General features: G+C 56.9%; 1 protein-coding gene across 3 annotated transcripts in view; it reads right to left on the bottom strand.

Annotated features, from left to right (window-relative positions):
- The window catches only part of PC (pyruvate carboxylase), a 197,917-nt gene that overhangs the window by 27,262 nt on the left and 150,462 nt on the right, over positions 1–20,193 (bottom strand). For all 3 annotated transcript variants that reach the window (XM_075004951.1, XM_075004952.1, XM_075004954.1), the window contains one exon: positions 14,251–14,433. In XM_075004951.1, the coding sequence (XP_074861052.1) occupies positions 14,251–14,433 (183 nt within the window). The remainder of the gene's footprint in view (positions 1–14,250; positions 14,434–20,193) is intronic.

The raw sequence follows: 20,193 nt of genomic DNA, 5'->3' as shown, positions 1-20,193 counted from the left end.
GACGCTGCACTCCAGATCCCCGAGAAAGTCATTGATCAGCACGGGGCAGAGAACAGGTTCCTGCAGAATCAGGAGCTGCCAAACACTCAGCGTCCTTACAGAGCTGCTCCCCACCCTGTGCCACCTTCTCTCCCTTCCCAGCCCTGTAGGGATAAGCCAGACGCCAATTGATTTCGCTCAACGGAAGACTGCACAGAAGAGCCTCGAGCATCTCCCCTCCACTCCCCCCGGCCCACGAGCCCCACTAACAGGCTGCAGCTCAGATCAATAACGCATCATGGGAGCAGCTCAGGGACGAGCCCCAGTTGCAGAATGTGCCAGTCACATCCAAAGCTGTAGCATCAGCATCCCTGGGATGGCCTTGGGTGCAAAGTCCTGCACAGGAGGCAGGCTCTGTGGGGGACAAGGGCACATGCTGTACACAGCTGGTCGGAGGGGGATGGTGGGGCTGGCAATGGATGGGGACTCCTGGGTTCCATTCGTGGCTCAGGGAGAGAGGCTAGAGTCAGGAACCCCTGGGATCTGTACCACGTTCCCTGGAAGCTTGCCCGGCTGCTCGGGAGAGATTTCAACGCTGTTCAGCTGATGAGCAGAGCACCTGGGGCTGGGGTTGTGGGTCTGTTGCTGATGCACATGAAAGTCCGTTCTGCACATGGATGGAAACGCTTAGAGGGAGCCTTGGTTCTGTTCCTGGCTATGTGGGGGGTGGAGGCCTAATGGGAATGTTAGGAGCCAGGACTCCTGGGTTCTAGTCCTGGCAAGGAGGTGTGAGTTCAGAGGCCAGATTTCCTGGCCTGCCGTGTGACCCTGGGCAAAGTGCTCCCTGTGAGCTCGCTTGAGGTACAGCAAGAGGAGGGTTGTAAGCAAGCCCCACACCCACATGGGCAGGACGCCTGGCCACTTGCATTTTAACCCGTGCTAGAGTGTAATATGGGCTTGACAGGCTGCCCCAGCCCTGGGCTCCCACATCCCATCCAGTACCTCCTGCTACCCCAGCTGGGGCTCCCTCCTCATTCCTAACACTGCCCCTCAAACTTGGCTTGTAGCCCCCTCACCTATCCCAGCCCTGTGATCTCCCCTGCAGCTCTGCTGGTGCACCTTAATCCTGGCCCCCGGCTCTCAGCTCCACTGGAGTGGCATTCTGCCCCACCTACGCACTAGCTTGGCTCCTGCAGCGTGAGCACAGATCAGCAGCTTGGAGCCCCGTGGGCTGCAGCTGAACGCAGCCTTCAGCCCCCTGCTATCCTAGTCTGGGCTCCTCAGGCCCCTCCACAGCTCTGCCCCTGTCCCTCAATCCTGACCTGCAAGCCCTGGCTAGCCAAGCCTAAGCGTTCTCCCCTGCATTAAAAGAGAGCCTCACGTGTCAAGACACTGGGCAGCTCCTCACCTGAGCTGTCCTCAAAATGCACAGCCAGCCTCCCTGGGGAGGGGTAAATGGGGAGCAGGGCGTAGTGGTTAGAACAGAGGGCCCTGGTGCCTGGACTCTAGGGTTCTCCTCTGTGCTTCCCACTGTGGTTGGAGACACGTGAGGGATGGTGACAATTCCCCCCCGCAAACAGGCTCCTGCTGTCTGACTCCGCCGGCCCCGGGAGAGCTGACTGGGCATTAGGGGTAGATCTCAGCTGTCCCTCTGCCCCACCTCTGCAGCCCCTGGGGGAGGGCCTGCAGGGTTGCACCCTGCAGGGGACACCCTGACATTTTTACCCAGCAGCCCAGAGCTAGGCAGGGCATTGCCACCTCAGGGCTACTGCTGCGGGCGGGTCCCATCAGTGGCAGTAGTCTGCTCTGCTTTCTGAGCACTGACACAGAGGGTAAACTGAGGCACTCTGCTGGAGCAGAGTGTGACCAAGATCATCCAGCAGGCCAAATCACAAGTCTGGACTTCCAGCACTAAACACCCCATCCCCTCTAGCCCCCTGCCTCTCCCAGAGGTGGGCTAGAACCCAGGAGTCCTGAATCCCAGCTCCCTCCCTCTTTCCACACTGCTCCTCTAACTCAAGACTCTGAGTTCCTGGCCAGACAGGACTGCTCTGTGACTCAGGGAGGAGAATGGTGCCTAGTGGTTAGAACAGGGGGGCTGGAAGCCAGGACTCCTGGGTTCTATCCCAGCTCAAAGAGAACAGTGGTGTTCAAAGCACTGCGGACCCTCAAGTGGCAGGGCTGGGAACCCCAAATTGGCTGTGCCGAGAGCTGATCCCAGAATCCTTTGGGGGCAAGGGGGTGTTGGCCCTACTCCTTTCTCCACCCCAGTTCTGCAGTGCCTCGGCTAGCTGTCCTGCCAGGCCCAATTAGCTGACTCTGATGAAGCACCTGTCCTAACCCTGCCTCCCTCTGGCCTGGTTTAATGAGGTGGTGCTTGGGAAAGGCTGGGTCCTAATTAATTCTGCTGCCCAAGACAGCCTGAGTGCCTGGCCAGTTCAGGTCCTCCTGCTCTGCCCCACAGAAGAGGCTGCAACTGGGGGTCAAGATATTGAAAAAGGCGGAAGAGTTGCCTACATTGTTTAGGCAGCCCGGACAACGTCTAGATCCCACTTCCCTCCCATGGTGGGGGACAGATCCCCAGGGGCTTTGCTCACAGACCTCTTCCCTGCCTGCTCCATCTACTGGACTCCCCTCCCTTCCCTAAACCAAGAACAGAGCCCAGGAACCCTGACTTTCAGCTCCTCTGGCTCCAACCCCCAGACACCACTCCCAACCCAGAAATAACCCAGACATCCTGGCTCCAGCCCCAGCCCCTTCCCGCTCAAAAGATCAGACCCCAAACTCCTCTCAGAATCCCAGCTAGAACCCAGGAGTCCTGACTTCCAGCCCTCCCCCTCCTCCAGCCACTAGGCCATACTTCCCTCCCAGAGCTGGGGATAGAACCCTTTGGGCAGAAAAGCTGTTCACCCAGGAATCTCTCACCTAGAGCTGAGATGCAGCCACCTCTAGGGTGGGGCATGGAAGCTGTTTACAGCAGGAATCCCTTGCTTGGTGGTGAGATGCAGCTGTCGCTGGGGAGGGGGTGAAGCACTGTTTTACTGTGCCACTTGCACAGCATAACAATAACTCTGTCTAGGAAAAGGCCTTTGTCCACTGAAGATACCTCGGGGAGTGAGGATGGTAGAGTGGGATCTTTGGAATGAGAATCTGGCCTGGACACCTAGATTTGCAGCCCAAGTTCTCTGAAAAGCCCTAACGCTGCAGTGGCGCAGTGGGGTCAGCTGTGGGTGGGCTGCCAGCCAGGCTGTTTTCCTTGGGTCTGCAGGTACGGCCGTCCACAGCTCCCACTGACCAGCCGCTTCCCCAACCAACACCCTACTGTCCTACAGCATCATTACTAACCACCCCTGCACAGCACCCCATAGCGGTACTCTGGGACAGCATCCCCTGGGAGGGGAGAATGCCCTGCACTGAGCCCCCACCCTGCTCTCTGCAGCACAGCGCCCCCTGGTGCCAAGCGAGGGCAGTGCGCAGCGCGCCGATGGGGGCAGCAGGCCCAAACCCTGCTCCCTTTTACAACCCACACTGCAGGGATGGTTAGAATCTCACTGGCCCCTCAGCCCAGGGGCTCCTCCGATTAGCTTTTCCCCTCTGCTCTGCTGCCCAGCTCCAGGCCAAACAGGAAGAGTTCCTGACACCCAGCCCGGGCTGATAGCAGCTGAGGCCAGTCTGCTCACTGCCCTAAAATCTCACGCCCCCAGCCTGGGGGATACCCACCTCTGTCCCATTCGCCCCTTGGGAGCAAGGAAGCCCCTTCATGATAACTAACGACAGAATGGAGAGGTGGGAGGAAAACACCCTAATCCAGCAGGAGCGGCCATGGCTGCCCTGAGGATAAAATCACCTCGGCTCATCAAGCCTGGCAGGCTGCGAGAGATGGACCGTGGCCTCGATAGAGCATTCGACCGAGAGCCGGGTCAGCTCTGCCGCTGACCGTAGGGCAGGCACTTGCTGGTTCTGTGCCTCATTTCCCCTGCTGCCCCTTGTCTATTTGTGACTGGGAGCTCTCGGGGCAGGGGCTCGCTGGATGGTACCCGGCGGAACAGGAGCCCGGCCTGGTCAGGGCCATTAGGTGCTTCTGGACTAAGCGAAGGGGCATGTTCTCTGCTCAGCCTTCCAGGCACAGCCCCGCTGCCCAAAGCGCTGTCAGGATGGAGGGTCGAGCAGCCTCCGAAGCAGGAAGACGAGACGCGAAGGGACTCGGAATGACACGATCTTGAGACCGGCTGCCTCAGGCATTTGCTTCGAGCTCCCCTGTGCTGGCTTCTTCCTAGCTCTCATGTTATTCGAGTTACCTTGAACCCCGGGGTCATGCCAGTGCTGGGGTAAAGAGCCGAGGGGGGAGCTGGCGTCGGGTGGAGCTGCTTCTTCTAAGCTCTCCTCCTCTTGCAACTTGGTTACATTGCTGCTGTCTCCATCACGTTCTGCTACGTCCACTCAGCAGGCTGCGGCACGCCCCTCCTCCCAGCCCAGCGCCTTCCGTGGGGCCCCCCCTCTCTGCGGCCTCCCCACTGCTCCCCTTCTCCCAACAGAACCCACTTCTCTTCCCCTCCCTGGCCCAGCCCAGCCCACCCATCAGCTCTCGTTCACCGCTGAGCTTGCTCCCGCCTGCGATCGGCCCCTGGGACGCTCACTTGCATCCACAATCAAGCCCCTTTGTGGGTTGCCCAGGCTGCCCTGCCCACAGGGGAAGCGCTGCCCATAAACACCTGCCAAGCAACCTCACCGGCCTCCTTCCAAGGCTCCCGTGTGGTGATCCCTACAGAGAAATGAATGGCCAAGTTGCTGGTGTGCAGAGCCCAGGGCCCATCCCGCCAATCAGTGCTGTGCTGTTGCTCCCGGAGGCGCCCGCCTGCCTGCATCCATTACTCGCCTCTTGCCTTTGCCTGGGAGCTGATTAGAGCATCTTTCTGTTCTGTGCCACTACAGCACCTAGGAGGCCCTAGTCCATGTGTGGGATTCCTTGGCACATGTGCAATGCAAATGGTACACCAGGATCACAGTCAACTCCCTGCACAGGGCACCCCCCAGCTCCAGCTGACACGTGCCGGAATCTCCCCGTCACTGACGGTGCGGGCTGGTGCCTCGGGGGAATGACGGCTGTAACTCACAGCTGCTCGTGGGGCATCTGGAAATGGATCCCCTCTGCAGACCATCAGTCCTACGGGGTGTAGATCTGCAGGGGAAGTGACGGCAGGTTGGAGGCAGCCTGACAGGAGCTGTCAGATTCAATAGCTGAGAGGCCCTTATGGCGTCAGAGCGCTCCTTGGCTCGGAGGAGGTGGGGGAGAGAGGCAGAACAAGAGGCAGTGGGCAACGTTAAGCGGGACTGCACCACAGGGGCAGGGAATGGGATCCAGGACCTTGCCCCTCCAGGGGGTATTAGCTTCACTCCGATCCCAGGGCAGGAGGATGGTCTGGCTCTGGATGGGGGCCCTCCCAGCCGGACCCATGTCAGGGAACCCGATGGCACAGAGACGTCGTGACTAAAAATCAATTCCATCCCCTCCAGGTGCGTCTCAGCCAGTTTCTCCATCCCCCACGCCCCTTCAGTAAACGCTTCCCTGAGCTGCTTCATGGCCCAGCTCTCCAGGATCATCGGCTTAGCAGCAGGCAAAGCAGGAGGCTCTTCTGAGCTTGCACACAGCACAGGGGTCCATCATTACAGTCTGGGATGGACTCAGATCCACAAAGGGCCTGGCCCGCTGGGGCTCTGATCCTTGCTTCCATGAAGCCGCAGAGCAATACTAATGGCCCTCTCACACAATAACAGGTTCAGAGGCTCTGCGGGTCAGCTTCCCCTCGAAGGCGCAATCGGAGGAGTGCCAGCGTTATTAGTTTACGAAGACTATAAGCAGCAAACTTGGGACAGACAAGGTTGAACATGGCGGGCACCATCCTGTCTCTCAGACATCTCTGCCCCCTCAGTGCCTGTGAGAAACCGGACATTTGTTGCCTAATAAACCTGCTGTTGTACCTGCTGAGTGAGAGTCTCTCCTGCCAGCGGGCGGGGTGCAGTGCAGGGGGACCCCTGAACCCCATCACAGTGCCTGACTCCCAGGGACGCTCTTTAAGGGGAGTCAGGCAGGGAGCAAACCCTCCAGCTGCTTGCAACAGCTCCCCAGCAGAAGACACAACCCCAGCAAACTAACAACAACAGGGCATTTATTCCAAGACTGGACCCTGCCAGCATGCTGGGAGCTCATGAGACAATGTGCAACAGCACCACCTGCTGACCAGCCCACAGTACTAGCGGGACTCCAGCCTGAAATCTCAACGGGGGCTATGGGAGAGCAGAGTGGGGCAGTAGGACAGGCCCTAGAACTTGAGAACAAGCTGGGAGTTCTAGTCCCGGCTCTGCCGCTGGCCTTGTAGCATTGTTCCTCCTCCTCCTGTCTGTATAGTGTGGGGGCCCTGATCTCAGCAGCAGCCTCCAGGGGCTGTCATAATCTGACTAGCGGGAAGTGCCTCAGGGTGTTAAGGGCTTTGCGTCTGGGTCATCTGCAATGAGCCTTTTACCAAGTGCTGCACATAGCCCGAGCAAGCTGGGGGCCCTAGTTGTGCCAGGTGCTGCCCAGACACAAGGCGAGAGACGGGCCCTGTCCTGAATAACTCAAAGTCCAGGAGAAGACAAGGAGGCCCAGAGTGGGGAAGGGTCTGCCCAAGGCCTCACAGGTCAGGCAGTGCCAGGAATGGAACCCTGGCGTCCTGCTTCCCACTAGACCATACTACCATCCACCCCCAAGCCTGCTTCCTGGTCCCTCCTAGAGAAAACCAGGCTGGTGGAAACTCGTAAGCTAGACGGGCTTGGGAGACACCAGAAAGCCAGGCACGGATGTTAACGGGCAGAGGGAGGAGTCTGTCTCCCCGTGCTGTTCTGGGGGGACACAGCTGGTGCCATCCTCGGTACCCGCTGGGTCCAATCAGTCACTCCAGCACGGGCAGACTGAGTTGCCAGCCAGACGAGACGGTGGTAAATCACCAGATGCACAGGGCGGGATGGTCCCCCACTAACACACATTGGCGTACGAGGAGGGGGAGTTTTGTGCTAACCGGCCAGATGGTGCCAGCCAGCACAGATCGGGGGCCGCGCCAGCGGGCGGAGCGAACAAACAAGACGAGGGGCAGGGGCTGTCAGCGAGCGGGGAAGGGCGAGTTACGGAGCAGCAGGAGACGAGGGAGCCGTCGCTAACAAGGGGCCTGTGGGGCTCTGCTCTCTAGCGCCAAGGTGCCTGTGGCTGGGGGGAAGGAGGGAGGCACTGTGGGGCTTTTAAAGCAGGCAGCGTGGGCTAGTAGCTAGAGCAGCGCACAGCCACAGAGCACTTGGGAGCTTTTCTCCCCTCTCCCACTGGCCTTGGGCAAGTTTCCCCCAAGTGGCCCTTTCCCCTCCCGCCTGACTCAATCAGCCAAGCTACCCTAACCCACCTATCCAGCCTCCTTACCCAGCCCCACTCCTCCGATTGCGCCTTCGAGGGGAAGCTGACCCGCAGAGCCTCTAAACCTGACGTACTCACGGTCCACCCCCAGGAGGCAGGTATTATCCCCATTGTAAAGACTGGGAAACTGAGGCCTGCCAGGCTAACTCAGGACCTGCCCCTCCTCAACGTAGCTGACAATCCTCTCCCAGAGCCGGAAAGAGAAACCCAGCCCCCGTCTAGCCCTTGAGTCCCCACTCCCCTGGCAGAACTAGACAGGCTCCTGTCGGGCCCAGCCCTCAACCCACTAGCCTCCCCATTAAGACAGTCCCCAGAGCCGCTTGCTTGGGCTCCCGTCGGCCTTACAGAGTGGGATAAAGGGTATTAAAGGCTCAGATACGCCAGAAGAAACTTGCAGCGGCCAAGCCCCCATGCCCACGGCCCAGCAAAGCCGCCAGCCATGCCCCGCTCCCTGTGTCCACCCCCCCGCCTCCGTTGTGGTCTAGCTCAACAGCAGAGGCTGGCATGCCGAGCCACTTCACCCGACGCTTCCCCCACCCTCCCCTGCCTGGAAGCCATGGGAGCTGGGGCAGGCCCCTGACCCTCGGGCCACCCGGGTGCCTGCCAGGGCCAGGAAAATCTGTGCCACGGGGGTGCTAGGCCCAGCAGCGGAGAGGAAGGCTGTTCTCAGGCACTCACTGGTGCCGTGGCGGGGAGGGGGCAGCTGCCAACTTTGCCTAGCTGGGGGCAGTAGATGGGGCATTTGTCTTATCTCAGACTCAACTCTATGCAGGGGAAGAGCTCCTGAGAGGGTGTCTTGGGGTGGATGGACAGGCCACAGTAACTGAGGCTGGAGGCACAGAAGCCCTGGGTGCCACATAATCCCCTCCTCCCGATCCTCCTCCCGGTGAAGGGCCTGTCTCGGCAGTGACCGATCCCCGGCCCCTGTGATGTTCGCACTGCTTGGGTGCACAGGGGGGACGTGCTCTGCTTGCCAGACAGTGGATGCAGTGTCCGGAGGTCTCCTTTTCCAGAGCCAGGCTGCAGGGAGCCTTGGGCCAGTAACAAACTGAGCCCAACGAGCCACAGGGCAAGATACATGCACTAGGGGGAGCTTGGTGGTGGTGTAGGCTAGTGGTTAGTCACAACTGGGGCAGGGTCTATTCCCAGCTTTGGGAAGAGAGCGGGGGCTAGTGGCTAGAGCGAGACGGGGGTGAAGAGAGCCAGGATTCCTGGCATCCATTGCCAAATACAGGAGGGCTGTACACCCTGGAAGATGAGCACAGGGGACTGCTGGTTTCTCTTGGGGAGGGGAGTGGGGCCCTAACATTTGCAGCCCAGGACGCGCAGCCTGGCAGTGCAGGTACCTGGCTCCTAGCCCCAGCTCTGGGAGGGGAGTGGGATCTCGTGGGTTAGAGCAGGGGAACTGTCAGGACTCCTGGGTCCCATTTCCAGCTCTGGGAGGTCAGTGAAGTTTAAGTCCCCCTCCTCCGACAGGGGCTGAGAGCTCTAGTCCAGCTCCTACGTGCTGGACCTCAACACCTCACAGCCTGACACAGCCAAACCCCACCCCCAGGACTCTGGCCCTTCGCTAAGGGAACAGCATCCTACTGCAGAGCCAAACCTGCCTGCGGTTCCCTCTGGAGCAGCAGGGAGGGCTGCAGGAGGTGGGGGCGGAGGGCCTAGAGCAGCAATCTCTAGCTGGGAGAAGGGAAAGGCCAGCGTCTCAGGGGGATCGTTTTCGTAAGGGCTTATCCAAAGCTTAATCAGGTGCTGAATATTCATGAGGTGTCCCCGAGCAGCTGGAATCCTAAATGGATGTGACCAGGCCAGAGGGAGAAATTAACAAGCTGTCGGAGCTGCATGTGTAAATGCGACACCTTGCCACAAAGCATCAACACAACCTTCCTGGCTTGGCACAGCCCCCGGAGTCCCTTGAGCCAGGCACGTGGGACAACAGGGTCTCCGGAGTCTGCCCAGTGTCATGGATCCCCACCGACTTCGGGTCCGGATGCTGCCCAGACATGCAGCAAGAGACAGTTTCTGCCGCCAAGAGCTCACTGTCTGAGCATGCAATTAGCAGGGGGAACTGAGGCACAGAGCAAGTCAGGACTTGCCCAAGGTGACACAGGTAGTTAGTGAGAAGCCAGGAGGCCTGACTCCCTGCTCAGCTCAAACTGCCAGACTCCTTTCCCGGTGCTGGGCCCAGTACCCGAGTCTTCACTCGGGGTCCCACTGCACTAACCACCACTTTGCTTCCAGGGGCAGGAACAGAATCCAGGACTGACGTCCACACTTGCTCTAACCACTCCACTCCACTGCCTGCCCAAGTCCCCCTTCAATGTGGTTATCCAGCATTGGGAACCTGCTTGCTCCCCCGTCGCTTCCCACTCCTCTCCCGAGACAGCCCTCCACCGCTCAGTGACAGCAAAAATAACCCCATTCCAAATCCAGCCTCTCTCACACCAGCCTTTCCTTGGATTTATCTGGGGATCACGTCCATCCTCAGGCAGTGACAATCTGGCTCAGTTTTCCCTTCCAGACCCTGCAATCTCTTTCTCCCAGCTGAGGCAAGAGCATAAGCTTAAGATCAGATCCCTCCAAGCTGACCCCATCACGCCAGCAGCAGTGCGATCTCTCTCTGCTCAGGCAGACAGCGCCCATCAAAACCGAATTCCCCCACTGAAAGCAGGGGCAGCTGAATCCCCAGGAGCCTCTTACGTAAAGGCCCTCAGGCACAGCAAAACAAACGACCAGGAATCCTCCCGAGAGCTAAAGCCCTAACCCAGGGCTGCCAAGAAAAGCTTTTTTTTTTTTTAAAAAAAGGCTTCAGTAGAAAACTCAATACTTCCCGAGCCGCCATGCATGCGAACACGCAACAGTCCTTAAATAACGTTGAACTGTCCTTTTCGCAACCCCCATCGTAAAGAACAGCACGCACAAGGATTTGTGGCCGCTGCAAGTTGACTGCGGGATGGTCACCGAAAATAATCAGGGGAGATTTTTTCCCCCTACTTTTCTAACTTTGCAATTTTAGCATCGGGAGCCACAAAGAAATCCCCAAAGCGCCGCATGGGGCTCTGGAGCTGCAGGTTGCAGACCCCTGCCTGGACTGAATCCTGAACTGCTGCTAGGTCAGATGCTAGGGCGACGGAGAACAGGATAAAGCCACTGGATGCAGGGCTGACCTCACAGATCTCTGGCTGCTATTATTAGGGTAGTGCTGGGGCCTGGAGTGACCCCAGGCCAGGCACTGCACACACACTGGCCCTGTCCCAGAGAGCTCACAAAGGACAGGACTGGAGGGGACCAGCAGGGCCAGGGCCAGACCTTGGCAGCTGGTGACAGAACTGCACTAACGCTTCCCACACCATGGCTGCACATGGAGACACATTTTTTGCTCCTCTTCTCCAGCCCCGTTGCCCACCAAGGAGCAGGACTAGTGGGCCCCAGCACCGGGAGCGGGTGGCTGAGAGGGATTTTGTCACGGCCAAAAGGGGCCTGAGGCCAGGAGCTGTGGCTGCTCCTACTGCCTCCTCCAGTCCCAGCCTGGGCGGAAGCCACCAAGGAGCAGGGTTCCAATTTCTCCACACTGTGGGGCACGGGCAGGGCTGAGGGGTTTTGAGTGGCGGGGAAGGCTCAGGCCTGGGGCAGAGGATTGGGGTGCAAGGGCTGTCTAGGGGTGCAGGCTCTGGGTGGGGCTGGAGGGTAGGGCTGTCAGGGGGCTCTGGAGCTGGGCCAGGACATGGGGGGAGGTCTGGGTTGCATTCAGGCCAGGGAGAGGCTGGCCGGTTCAGGCTGTCCCTCCCCTGCCCACCAGCCTGGGCCTAGGTTGGCTCCCCCGGCACGGTGCTAACAAGGCAGCTGTGAAGCTTCCAGTGCTCTCAGGCAGGGAGGGCCAGTCCCAAGCCTGCCCTGTGCCCCACCTCCGCACTGCGCCTGGGCTCCCGGGAGCAAGCGAAGGGGCTGTTGGAGTAGGGAGAGTTCAGCTGCTGTTACGTCGAACCCAGCAGGGGTGCAGCCCATGCCGCCGATACCATGGGCTGGCATCAGTCTGGCCCCGCTCCAGTCCTGGTCTGACACGTCTCCTGGTGGCAGGCACAGATCTCTCTCTCCAGCAGAGCTGGCGCATGTGCACGAGGCTCCCTGCCCTGCAGGGATCTTCCAATACAAGGGTCACATCCCCTCCGCCTGCCTGACTCAGGCTTTTCTGCCGAGGCGATGGGGCACACGTCTCATCCCTGTGAGATCAGGGCCCCAGCTGCCCAGGGCGATGTCTCAGGGATGCTGAGTGGGCTGCTGAAGGTGGCGGAGGCTGAGCGAGGGGAAGCACAGCAGCGTGGCCAAGCAGTTGGGCATGAGGACTCCTGGGCTCTGTCAGGGGATGGGGATCCAGCTGGTTAGAGATGGGATGGGGAGGCTGGGGCTCAGGACGCCCGGGTCCTATTCCCAGCCCTGCAGGGGGAGTGGGGTCCACTCACTTGGAGCCATTGGGGAGGCTGGAGCTCAGGACTCCCGGGCTCTAGTCCCAGCTCTGCTAGCAAACGTGCAGTCTGTGCCCTTCAGTTTCCCTGTGTGTTTAAAAGTGGGGCTAAACCACCCCAGAGGCAGCGCAGATCACAGGAGTGTACCAAGAGACAGCAGGGGCTAGTGGGAAGTGCACTCAGCCCCCCGGGTTCTATTGGTGGCTCTGCCACTCACATTTGGTTTGGGCAAGTCCCTTTCCCCCTTTGTGTCTCTGTCTCCACCTGGCCCTTTCTTTGATTGGGCTGTGAGCTCGTTGGGGCTGGAGTGTCTCGGCCCCACTGCCTCCTTAAAACGAGGACTGATCTCGGGAGTCCTAGCTCCCACTGCCCCTGCGCTAGGAGACACCTCTCCCCTCTGAGAAGAGCAGAAAGAGTGAGCGGGGGAACTGAGGCACAGAGCAGCGAAGGGCCACACGCACTCAGTGGCAATAGTGGGAACAAAACCAGGCTCTTGCCCTAAGTCTCAGGGTTTTCTATTCCTCAGCTGATTCTCGTGGCTCTCTCTCTCTCGGCGGCATTTGCAAGTGCTCCCCCGCCCCACCCCAAGATGGATGCAGTTCCCAGTTCCCGAAGCTGCGTACAAAGGTGATGCCACCTTCCGGCCGAGGCACCCAGGGTTGTGTCCGACCTCAGCGGCACATCACGACTGGCTCAGCTGCGCCCACCAGTACGCCAGAGTCCCCGCCGCAGCCTCTGCTCCCTGGATTCATCGGCCAGCAGGACAGAAGGAACCACTGGGGGTGGGTCTGATCTCCCCATGGGCTACTCGTCTGCCCCGAGTTCAACGCTGGCTGCACTACAGCAGAGCTTCAGAGACGCATCCCAACTCGATTTAAACTCGGCCAACGACACAAACCCTCTCCAGCTGTTCCCAGGCTGAACTCCCCTCCCTGGTGACAGCTGGAGTCAATCGCCAAGACACCCAGCACAAAACCTGGGGGAGGGATCGTCCGACTGACAGGCAGTGCCAGCCTCCTCCTGTCACAGCTGACATGCGGGGTGGGAGAGCTTGAAAGTTCACAGCCTGCTGCTGCCATTGGGGGGGCTGCACTGTTTGCCTGGAACGCAGGGGGCAGAACCTCTTGCCAGCAAGGGGATGCCGGGGGGATAACGACTTGTCCATCTTTACCCTCCAGAGGCTGCACTATACCCGACGGCCACCGGGGAGATCCTGAAGCGTGTGGGAAGAGGCTCAGGCCCGGGAACGCAGGCAGGAATGGGGCTGGTTCAGCTCCGCCCCATGAACTGCAGAATGCAATACCCCCGACTATAACAGAGGGTGGCAGGGTGTAGTGCCTCTGGCCACCACCAGGGGGAAGCGTCGTGCATTACCTCTCGCCTCCACTGGGGCCTGGAGGGAGGAGGGCGCTGCCCACCCCAGGGTGCTGTGTAAGTCCTTCCTGCAACACTGCAGGATGGGGAGGGATAGCTCAGTGGTTGGAGCATTGGCCGACTAAACCCAGGGTTGTGAGCTCAGCCCTTGAGGGGGCCACTTAGGGATCTGGAGCAAATAGATTTGAGAGGGGAAGAAAGGGAGGGTGCTTGGCCCTGCCAAGGGGGCTGGACTCAATGGTCTTCCAGCTCTATAAGATGTGTATCTCCATGTGTTACGTTACTATTCCCAGCTACCACCAGGGGCTGCAGTGACCTCTGCTGGGTGCAGTACCACCCGCCACCACTGGGGGTGCAGGATTCAGATTTAAGGTTTATAGCAATAAAACACCCCAATACAAAAAGAAAGAAAGAGGTGATGTTTAGTGAATCAATACCGGCAAGTCGCCACCAATAGTTCGTTGGCTCTAAGGGCTAGTCTACACAGAGCATTTCATGCAGACGACAGGGAGGCAATTCAAAAAGAACTGTTGGGTTGAGCGTTAATTGGCCCGTGCAGACCCTGCTGGTGTGCACGAAAGGTTCCCAGGTGTGCTTTTGACTTCTGCTGTTTGAAACAGTGCTGCCTTAAAGCGCACTAGGGAATATTACAAGGCAATTACCCATCACTGTATATTCTGCTGTAATGAGTAGTTTATGCAATATACATTACTCATAATCGCATGCACAGAGAGGAAGCCCTGGAAAAGTTTTGGATAGCCGCATAAAACCCAAAATTGATTCAAAACAAACCCTGAAGATGAAATGAATACGTTCCCGACCACCTGTACAACACAGGGTGTAGGACTTCCTGACATTGCTAGGACCTAAAAGTCACATGGTGGGCTGCAGAACACACCTCCCAACACCCCACCATGCAGGTCCGAAAACTCTACCGCCTGCAGTCCCCAGCAACAGTGCCTGCAAAATGCCTCGGGCCTGCTCAGTCCCTCCTACCTTGACACCTCGGATGCGGAACTCAGCCAGGGCGCGGCTCATCTTGGAGGCAGCCGTGGGGTGGTCCTTCCCATGGGCGATCACCTTGACCAGCAGAGAATCATAGTGAGGGGAGATGATAGCCCCCTGGAAGGCAGAGGCGCTGTCCAGACGGATACCCATGCCCTCGCCGCTTCGGAAAACCTGCGCAGGGAATACAGGCAAAAAGCAGCATGAGGTTCTGGTTCTGATGCTGCTCTCTTATTAGGTACGCTACAGTAGCAGGAATGCAGAAGGGGCAGTGGTGGGATGGGGTAAAACAGAGCCCATTGAAAGTGGGATCCCATTGTGCCAGGTACTGCACAGACCCTGACCCAGATCAAGGCCCCATTGTGCTGGGCACTGCACAGAGATGGAGATCAGGGCCCCATTGTACCGTGCAGACCCCAACCGTGATCAGGGCCCCATTTTGCTGAGTGCTGCGCAGACCCGGACAGCGATCAGGGCCCCCATTCTGCCAGGCACTCTGCTGGGTCCTCCGGGTGCTACAACAATCTATACAATCAGAACAAATGATCTTCCCCTTGTCAATGCCTCTTGTTGCCTTTTTTAAATGCTCACTGTGGACTGTGCAACCAGCTCGGTCAGTTTCAATTTGTGTTTCTAGTCAGTTTCATGTTTTCCTGGGGAGCCCTGTCCTGAGGCTGCTGGGTGCAGTCTAAAAATTCCTTCGGGAAAGGCCACAGAAAACACTGGCTGCAGCGGGAGGAGGGAAAAAAAAAAGACCAAACCCCAACCCAAACAGATCTAGGCGCGCTGTGACGTTTCAATCCGGCTTAGGTTCAGGGGACAGTTAATCCGACCTGACAGCGCCCCTTGAGAGAGACACAACACAGCCACAGCATTTGCCAGCCTGGATCACATCACTGGATCTTCAAACTCAGTCCCTGGAAAGTTGCTCATGAAAGCTTATGGACAACAGGGCCATGACCGAGCCTACTCATCACTCCCAACAGCAGCTGCCGGCTTGTGCCCTGGATTGGGGGAACTGGCTGGCTCAGGGCGAGGGGAGTTGGAATGCTAAACATGGACAGCATCAAATGGGATGGGATGAGGGGAAATAGGACATGGACGCTCCAGAGGACGCCAGGTTCAATCTGGTCCCAGCGCAGGGAAGTGGGGAACTGGGATACAGGTGTTCTGCCCTTTAGTGGCGATTTTAAGAGCAGTTTCAAGGCCAGCAGGGATGATTATTAAATCAGCAGATATTCTTCCCGTGAGCAATCGTCTGTTTGGGAAATGCAGCTTGGCTGGCCTGGATGTTTTGCTGCGGGAAAGCCTGGACTTGTACAAGATTTTCTAGATGCCTTTGTACTGCAGTGATGCCTGCAGATTCCCATCACGGACCAGCCCCCGTTGGCCGGGTGTTGTCTAGACACAGAACAGACGCTGTCATGTGCCAGCAATGCCCCACTGCAATTGGCATTGGCCAAACTGGACGGTCTCTACGTAAAAGAATAAATGGGCATAAATCAGACATCAGGAACGGTAACATACAAAACCCTGTAGGAGAGCACTTCAATCTCCCTGCACACTCAGTACCAGATTTCAAAAATAAACTCCAAAGAGAAATTCCTGAGCTGCAATTCATTTGCAAATTTGACCCCATCAACCAAGGATTGAACAGAGACTGGGTGCGTTTGGCCCATTACAAAAGCAGTTTCTCTGGTCTGGATGTTCACACCTCCACATCAGCATCTGATGACGGGCCACATCCCCCACCAAAGAACTGATTTGTTTTCTCCTCTCTTGATGCTCACAACTCCACATTTACTGCTGATGATGGGCCATTTGCACCCTGACTGAATAGACCTTGTCCACTCTGGCCCTCCCCTTTACTGAAACCCCCCCCCTTTCAATCCTTCTCTGAAACCCCCACCGCCACCACTCACGCATCTAATGTAGCGGGTCTTTGCCCACGAAAGCTTATGCTCCAAAAGCAGGGGGCTGGACGAGATGACCCCCAAGGTCCCCTCCAGCCCTAGGATTCTATGATAGTTAGTCTATAAAGTGACACAGGACTTCACTGTTGTTTAAGAACAAAGATGGTCCCTGACCTAAGTTGTTTCTAATTTGGGTAAAATAGGATTCCCCCCCCCCAACTTTTTAACTTGCTCCTCCTTGGAAAAAGGCGGCAGAAAGAAGGAAAACTGAGAATTTCTCATATTGAAATTCATGCAGAAAACACATATTATTTTCCTCCATGAAATATTCCCAAAAGGTTAGGTTCTGCCAGGAGAATGTTTCCCCAGGTGCTGCACAGACTCTGACCGAGATCAGGGCCCTGTTGCGCCAGGAGCTGCACAAACCCTGGCAGTGATCAGATCTCCATTGTGCCAGGTGCTGCATGGACTTTGGCCGAGATTAGGGCCCCATTGTGCCAGGCGAGTTGTGGAGATGTGAAATGACTTTCTGGGATAATGAAATTTCTCCTACTGAAAGCCAGGGAGGGATTTTTATGGAATCCAAGGAGTTCCTAAGGCAGCACGTCTAGCAGTTGGAATAATTCATACCCAGCAGCCTCCATCCTCTCCCTTTCGCTGCTAATGAAGCTAATAAATCAGAACAAACAAACAATGATGAAGCTTGGGGGTTTGCTTACAAGTGCTCCTGAATATGGCTCCTGGTCAGATTGCGATTAAAGCTGTTCACTTGTTTCTACAATGCAGGAGACCTTCATTGTGTTACTGGAGGGGAACTGGGTAGCTCAGGGGTATACAGGAGGGGATCCAATGTCTCTTCATAGAATCCTGGGGCTGGAAGGGACCTCAGGAGGTCATCTAGTCCAGCCCCCTGCTTCAAGCAGGATCATCCTGACTAAGTCATCCCAGCCAGGACCTTGTCAAACTGCAACTTAAAAATCTTTAGGGATGGAGAATCCACCACCTCTCCAGGCAACACGTTCCAGCGCTTCACCAACTTCCTGGTGAAGTAGTTTTTCCTAATATCCAACTTCCTCCTCTCCTCCTGTAACTTCAGCCCATTGCTCCTTGTTCTGCCGCCTGTCACCCCCGAGAACAGTTTCTCTCCATTCTCTTTAGAGCCCCCTTTCAGGAAGTTGACGGCTGCTACTAGATCACCCCTCAGTCTTCTCTTCTGCAAACTAAATAAGCCCAAATCCCCCAGCCTCTCCTCACAGGTCATGTGCTCCAGCCCCTTAATCGTTTTTGTTGCCCTCCGCTGAGCCTGCTCCAGCACATCCACATCCTTTTTATACTGGAGGGGCCCAGAACTGGACACAATATTCCAGATGTGGCCTCACCAGTGCCAAATGGAGGGGAACAGCCACTTCTGTAGATCTGCTCACAATGCTCCTTCTGATGCACCCTAACATGCCATTAGCCTTCTTGGCTACAAGTGAACACTGCTTACGCGTGTCTATCCTTTCATCCACCATAATCCCTATGTCCCTTTCCGCTGTACTGCCACTTCGCCAGTTGGTCCCCAGGCTATAACAATGCTTGGGATTCTTACATCCCAAGTGCAGGACTCTACATTTCTCCTTAGAACCATAGAATGCTAGGAGTGGAAGGGACCTCGAGAGGTCATCGAGTCCAGGCCCCCTGTCCTCTTGGCAGGACCAAGTACTGTCTAGAAAATCCTTGATAGACATTTATCTAAGCTGGTCTTAAATATCTCCAGAGATGGAGATTCCACAACCTCCCCAGGCAATTTATTCCAGTGTTTGACCACCCTGACAGGTAGGAACTTTTTCCTCGTGTCCGACTTAAACCTCCCTTGCTGCACTTTAAGCCCGTTGCCTCTTGTTCTTCTTGGCTTCTCAGGATAGAACAAGTCCTCTCCTTCCTCCTTATGACACCCTTTTAGATACCTGAAAACCACTATCATGTCCCCCCTTAATCTTCCTTTTTTCCCCAACAAGCTTGTTGAGCTGCATCAGATTTCTTTTGGCCCAATCCTCCAATTTATACAGGTCCCTCGGGATCCTATCTGCCTCTCTTTCCCGTCAAAACTCAGGTCTATTTTCTAATTTAGCTCCATGTCTACAGGCTTCCCAGCCATCTCCAAGAGCTGGCTAGGACCCAGGACTCCTGGAACGGTTAGCCCTCCCAACCCTGATGCTAAAGCTAAGGAGGTAACTCAAGCTATCTCACAGCAGGAGAGATCCATGTAGTCTGCTGGCAGCTAAGGAGTTAAACCACAAGCCAAACTTGAGGTAGACTCCAGTCATTTCCTGCCTGTGACTGACAGCTGTCAATCTACCATCACAACAACCTGACCTGGGATGACATAGGGTGAAAGTTAACTCCTAACGCTGGGCAGACATCTACCTCCAGGGGCATATGGCCCACCATAGGCTGCAGCACAGGGCCACACGCTAGGCTGGGGGGCACTCTGGTGCCAGCCCCGACTGACGTAACTGCGGCAGGGTCCCAGCTTTGGTTCGTACATCATTAAGTTTCTAACTCTTTCGGCTGGGCACAAACCTGGAACACGTGGCTGACGCCTGCCTGAGTCTGCCGAGCGCCGCAGCTGGGAAGGAGCTGCTCTGGGAACAGAGTTCAGGTGCTCAGCCTGCTCACTTTAGCTGCCCCAGAGAGGCCAGAACCCAGGAGTCTTGGCTCTCCAAGCAAACAAGACTTCTGACTGCTGCTGGCCACAGGTGGCCACAAAGTTACTTGAGTAAAAGGGCAGCTGCTTTCACTTCTGGGTACTTGAGTACAATAAAAGGTGGACTCTGTGTACACGTATATTTTTAGTCAAGCAGTTTTCCAGAGGCATACCAGCAACTTGTTCTCAAGTACACCCCTCCTCTCCCAGCAGCTGTATGTTTACTCAAGCAGTTTTTGGGTACTCTCCCCACCTCTGCTACTGAATCACTTCAGGTTCAAGAGGCTGTGCAGCTAGAGGCATGGCCTAGGCTCTGCTCGATATGGGGGTTGTGGGTTCTAGTCCTGGCTGCTCCTGAGCCTGGGTCAAGAATTCAAGTCCCCCCTTTCTTGGTGTAGCTGGATGATTCCAGCCTCCCTGAGGCACCCTGCCTTGCTGTGCGATCCCCAGCTGCCTGTATGGTGAACAAGCAACTCACTGAGACATGGATTCTAGTTCTGGCAGAGTCCCAGGGACCACCTGAGCTTTCTCAGCTGCTGTACCAAGGATACTGAGCTCCCTGCACAGGCCCACCTATCATAGAATCCTAGAGCTAGAAGAGGCCTCGGAAGGTCATCAGGTCCAGCCCCCTACACAAAGCGGGACCAAACCTGTTTAAATCATCCCAGCCAGGGGTTTGCCAAACAGGGACTTAAAAGCCTCCAGGAATGGAGATCCCACCACCGCTCCGGGACTCCAGCTGCACCGCACCCTGACATCAAAATAAGATACAGTTTGCATAGTGCAAATTGCATATCCTATTTTGAGCGAATCCCAAAAGACTGGGCTATTGCGAGGCTTTCCTGGCCCCGCCGAGGAGGAGGTGGAGAGGGATGCTGAAATGGCGCTCCAGTTATTTCAAAATACCGGGCACGTTTGCGAGGCGCTGAGTAGCTAGTTTGGGATACCTCGGGATCCTGAAAGAGCTCTGCAGTGTAAACATAGCCTAGGTAAAAATCCTGCCTCCTCACCCAGGCAGTGCTAGCAAAGGAGTTACAGGGAACTCTCCTGCATTCTGCCCGGGGAGAGAGGCTGTGTCCCTTCAGTCCAGCCCCTGGCTTCTGCCCCCCAGCTCCGGGGCAGAGGCCGTCTCTTCTCTGCATGTCAGTGATTCCCTTCCCCTCACCGACGTTCTCTGTGCAGCATCAGCGCTTATTAAAACCCAGCCCCTGCGGGGCATCAGCCCTTTCGCTGACACGCATGAAGGTGTATGGGGGTGGGAGCTGGGCCACAAAGAGGACTCCCACCTCCATGCCCTACCCTGGCTTGCTTTCCTATGGGGCTCCCTGATGG

The sequence above is a fragment of the Carettochelys insculpta genome, chromosome 11 (assembly GCF_033958435.1).
Source record: "Carettochelys insculpta isolate YL-2023 chromosome 11, ASM3395843v1, whole genome shotgun sequence".
NCBI lineage: Eukaryota > Metazoa > Chordata > Testudines > Carettochelyidae > Carettochelys > Carettochelys insculpta.
This window is presented reverse-complemented; position numbering and strand designations above follow the sequence as displayed.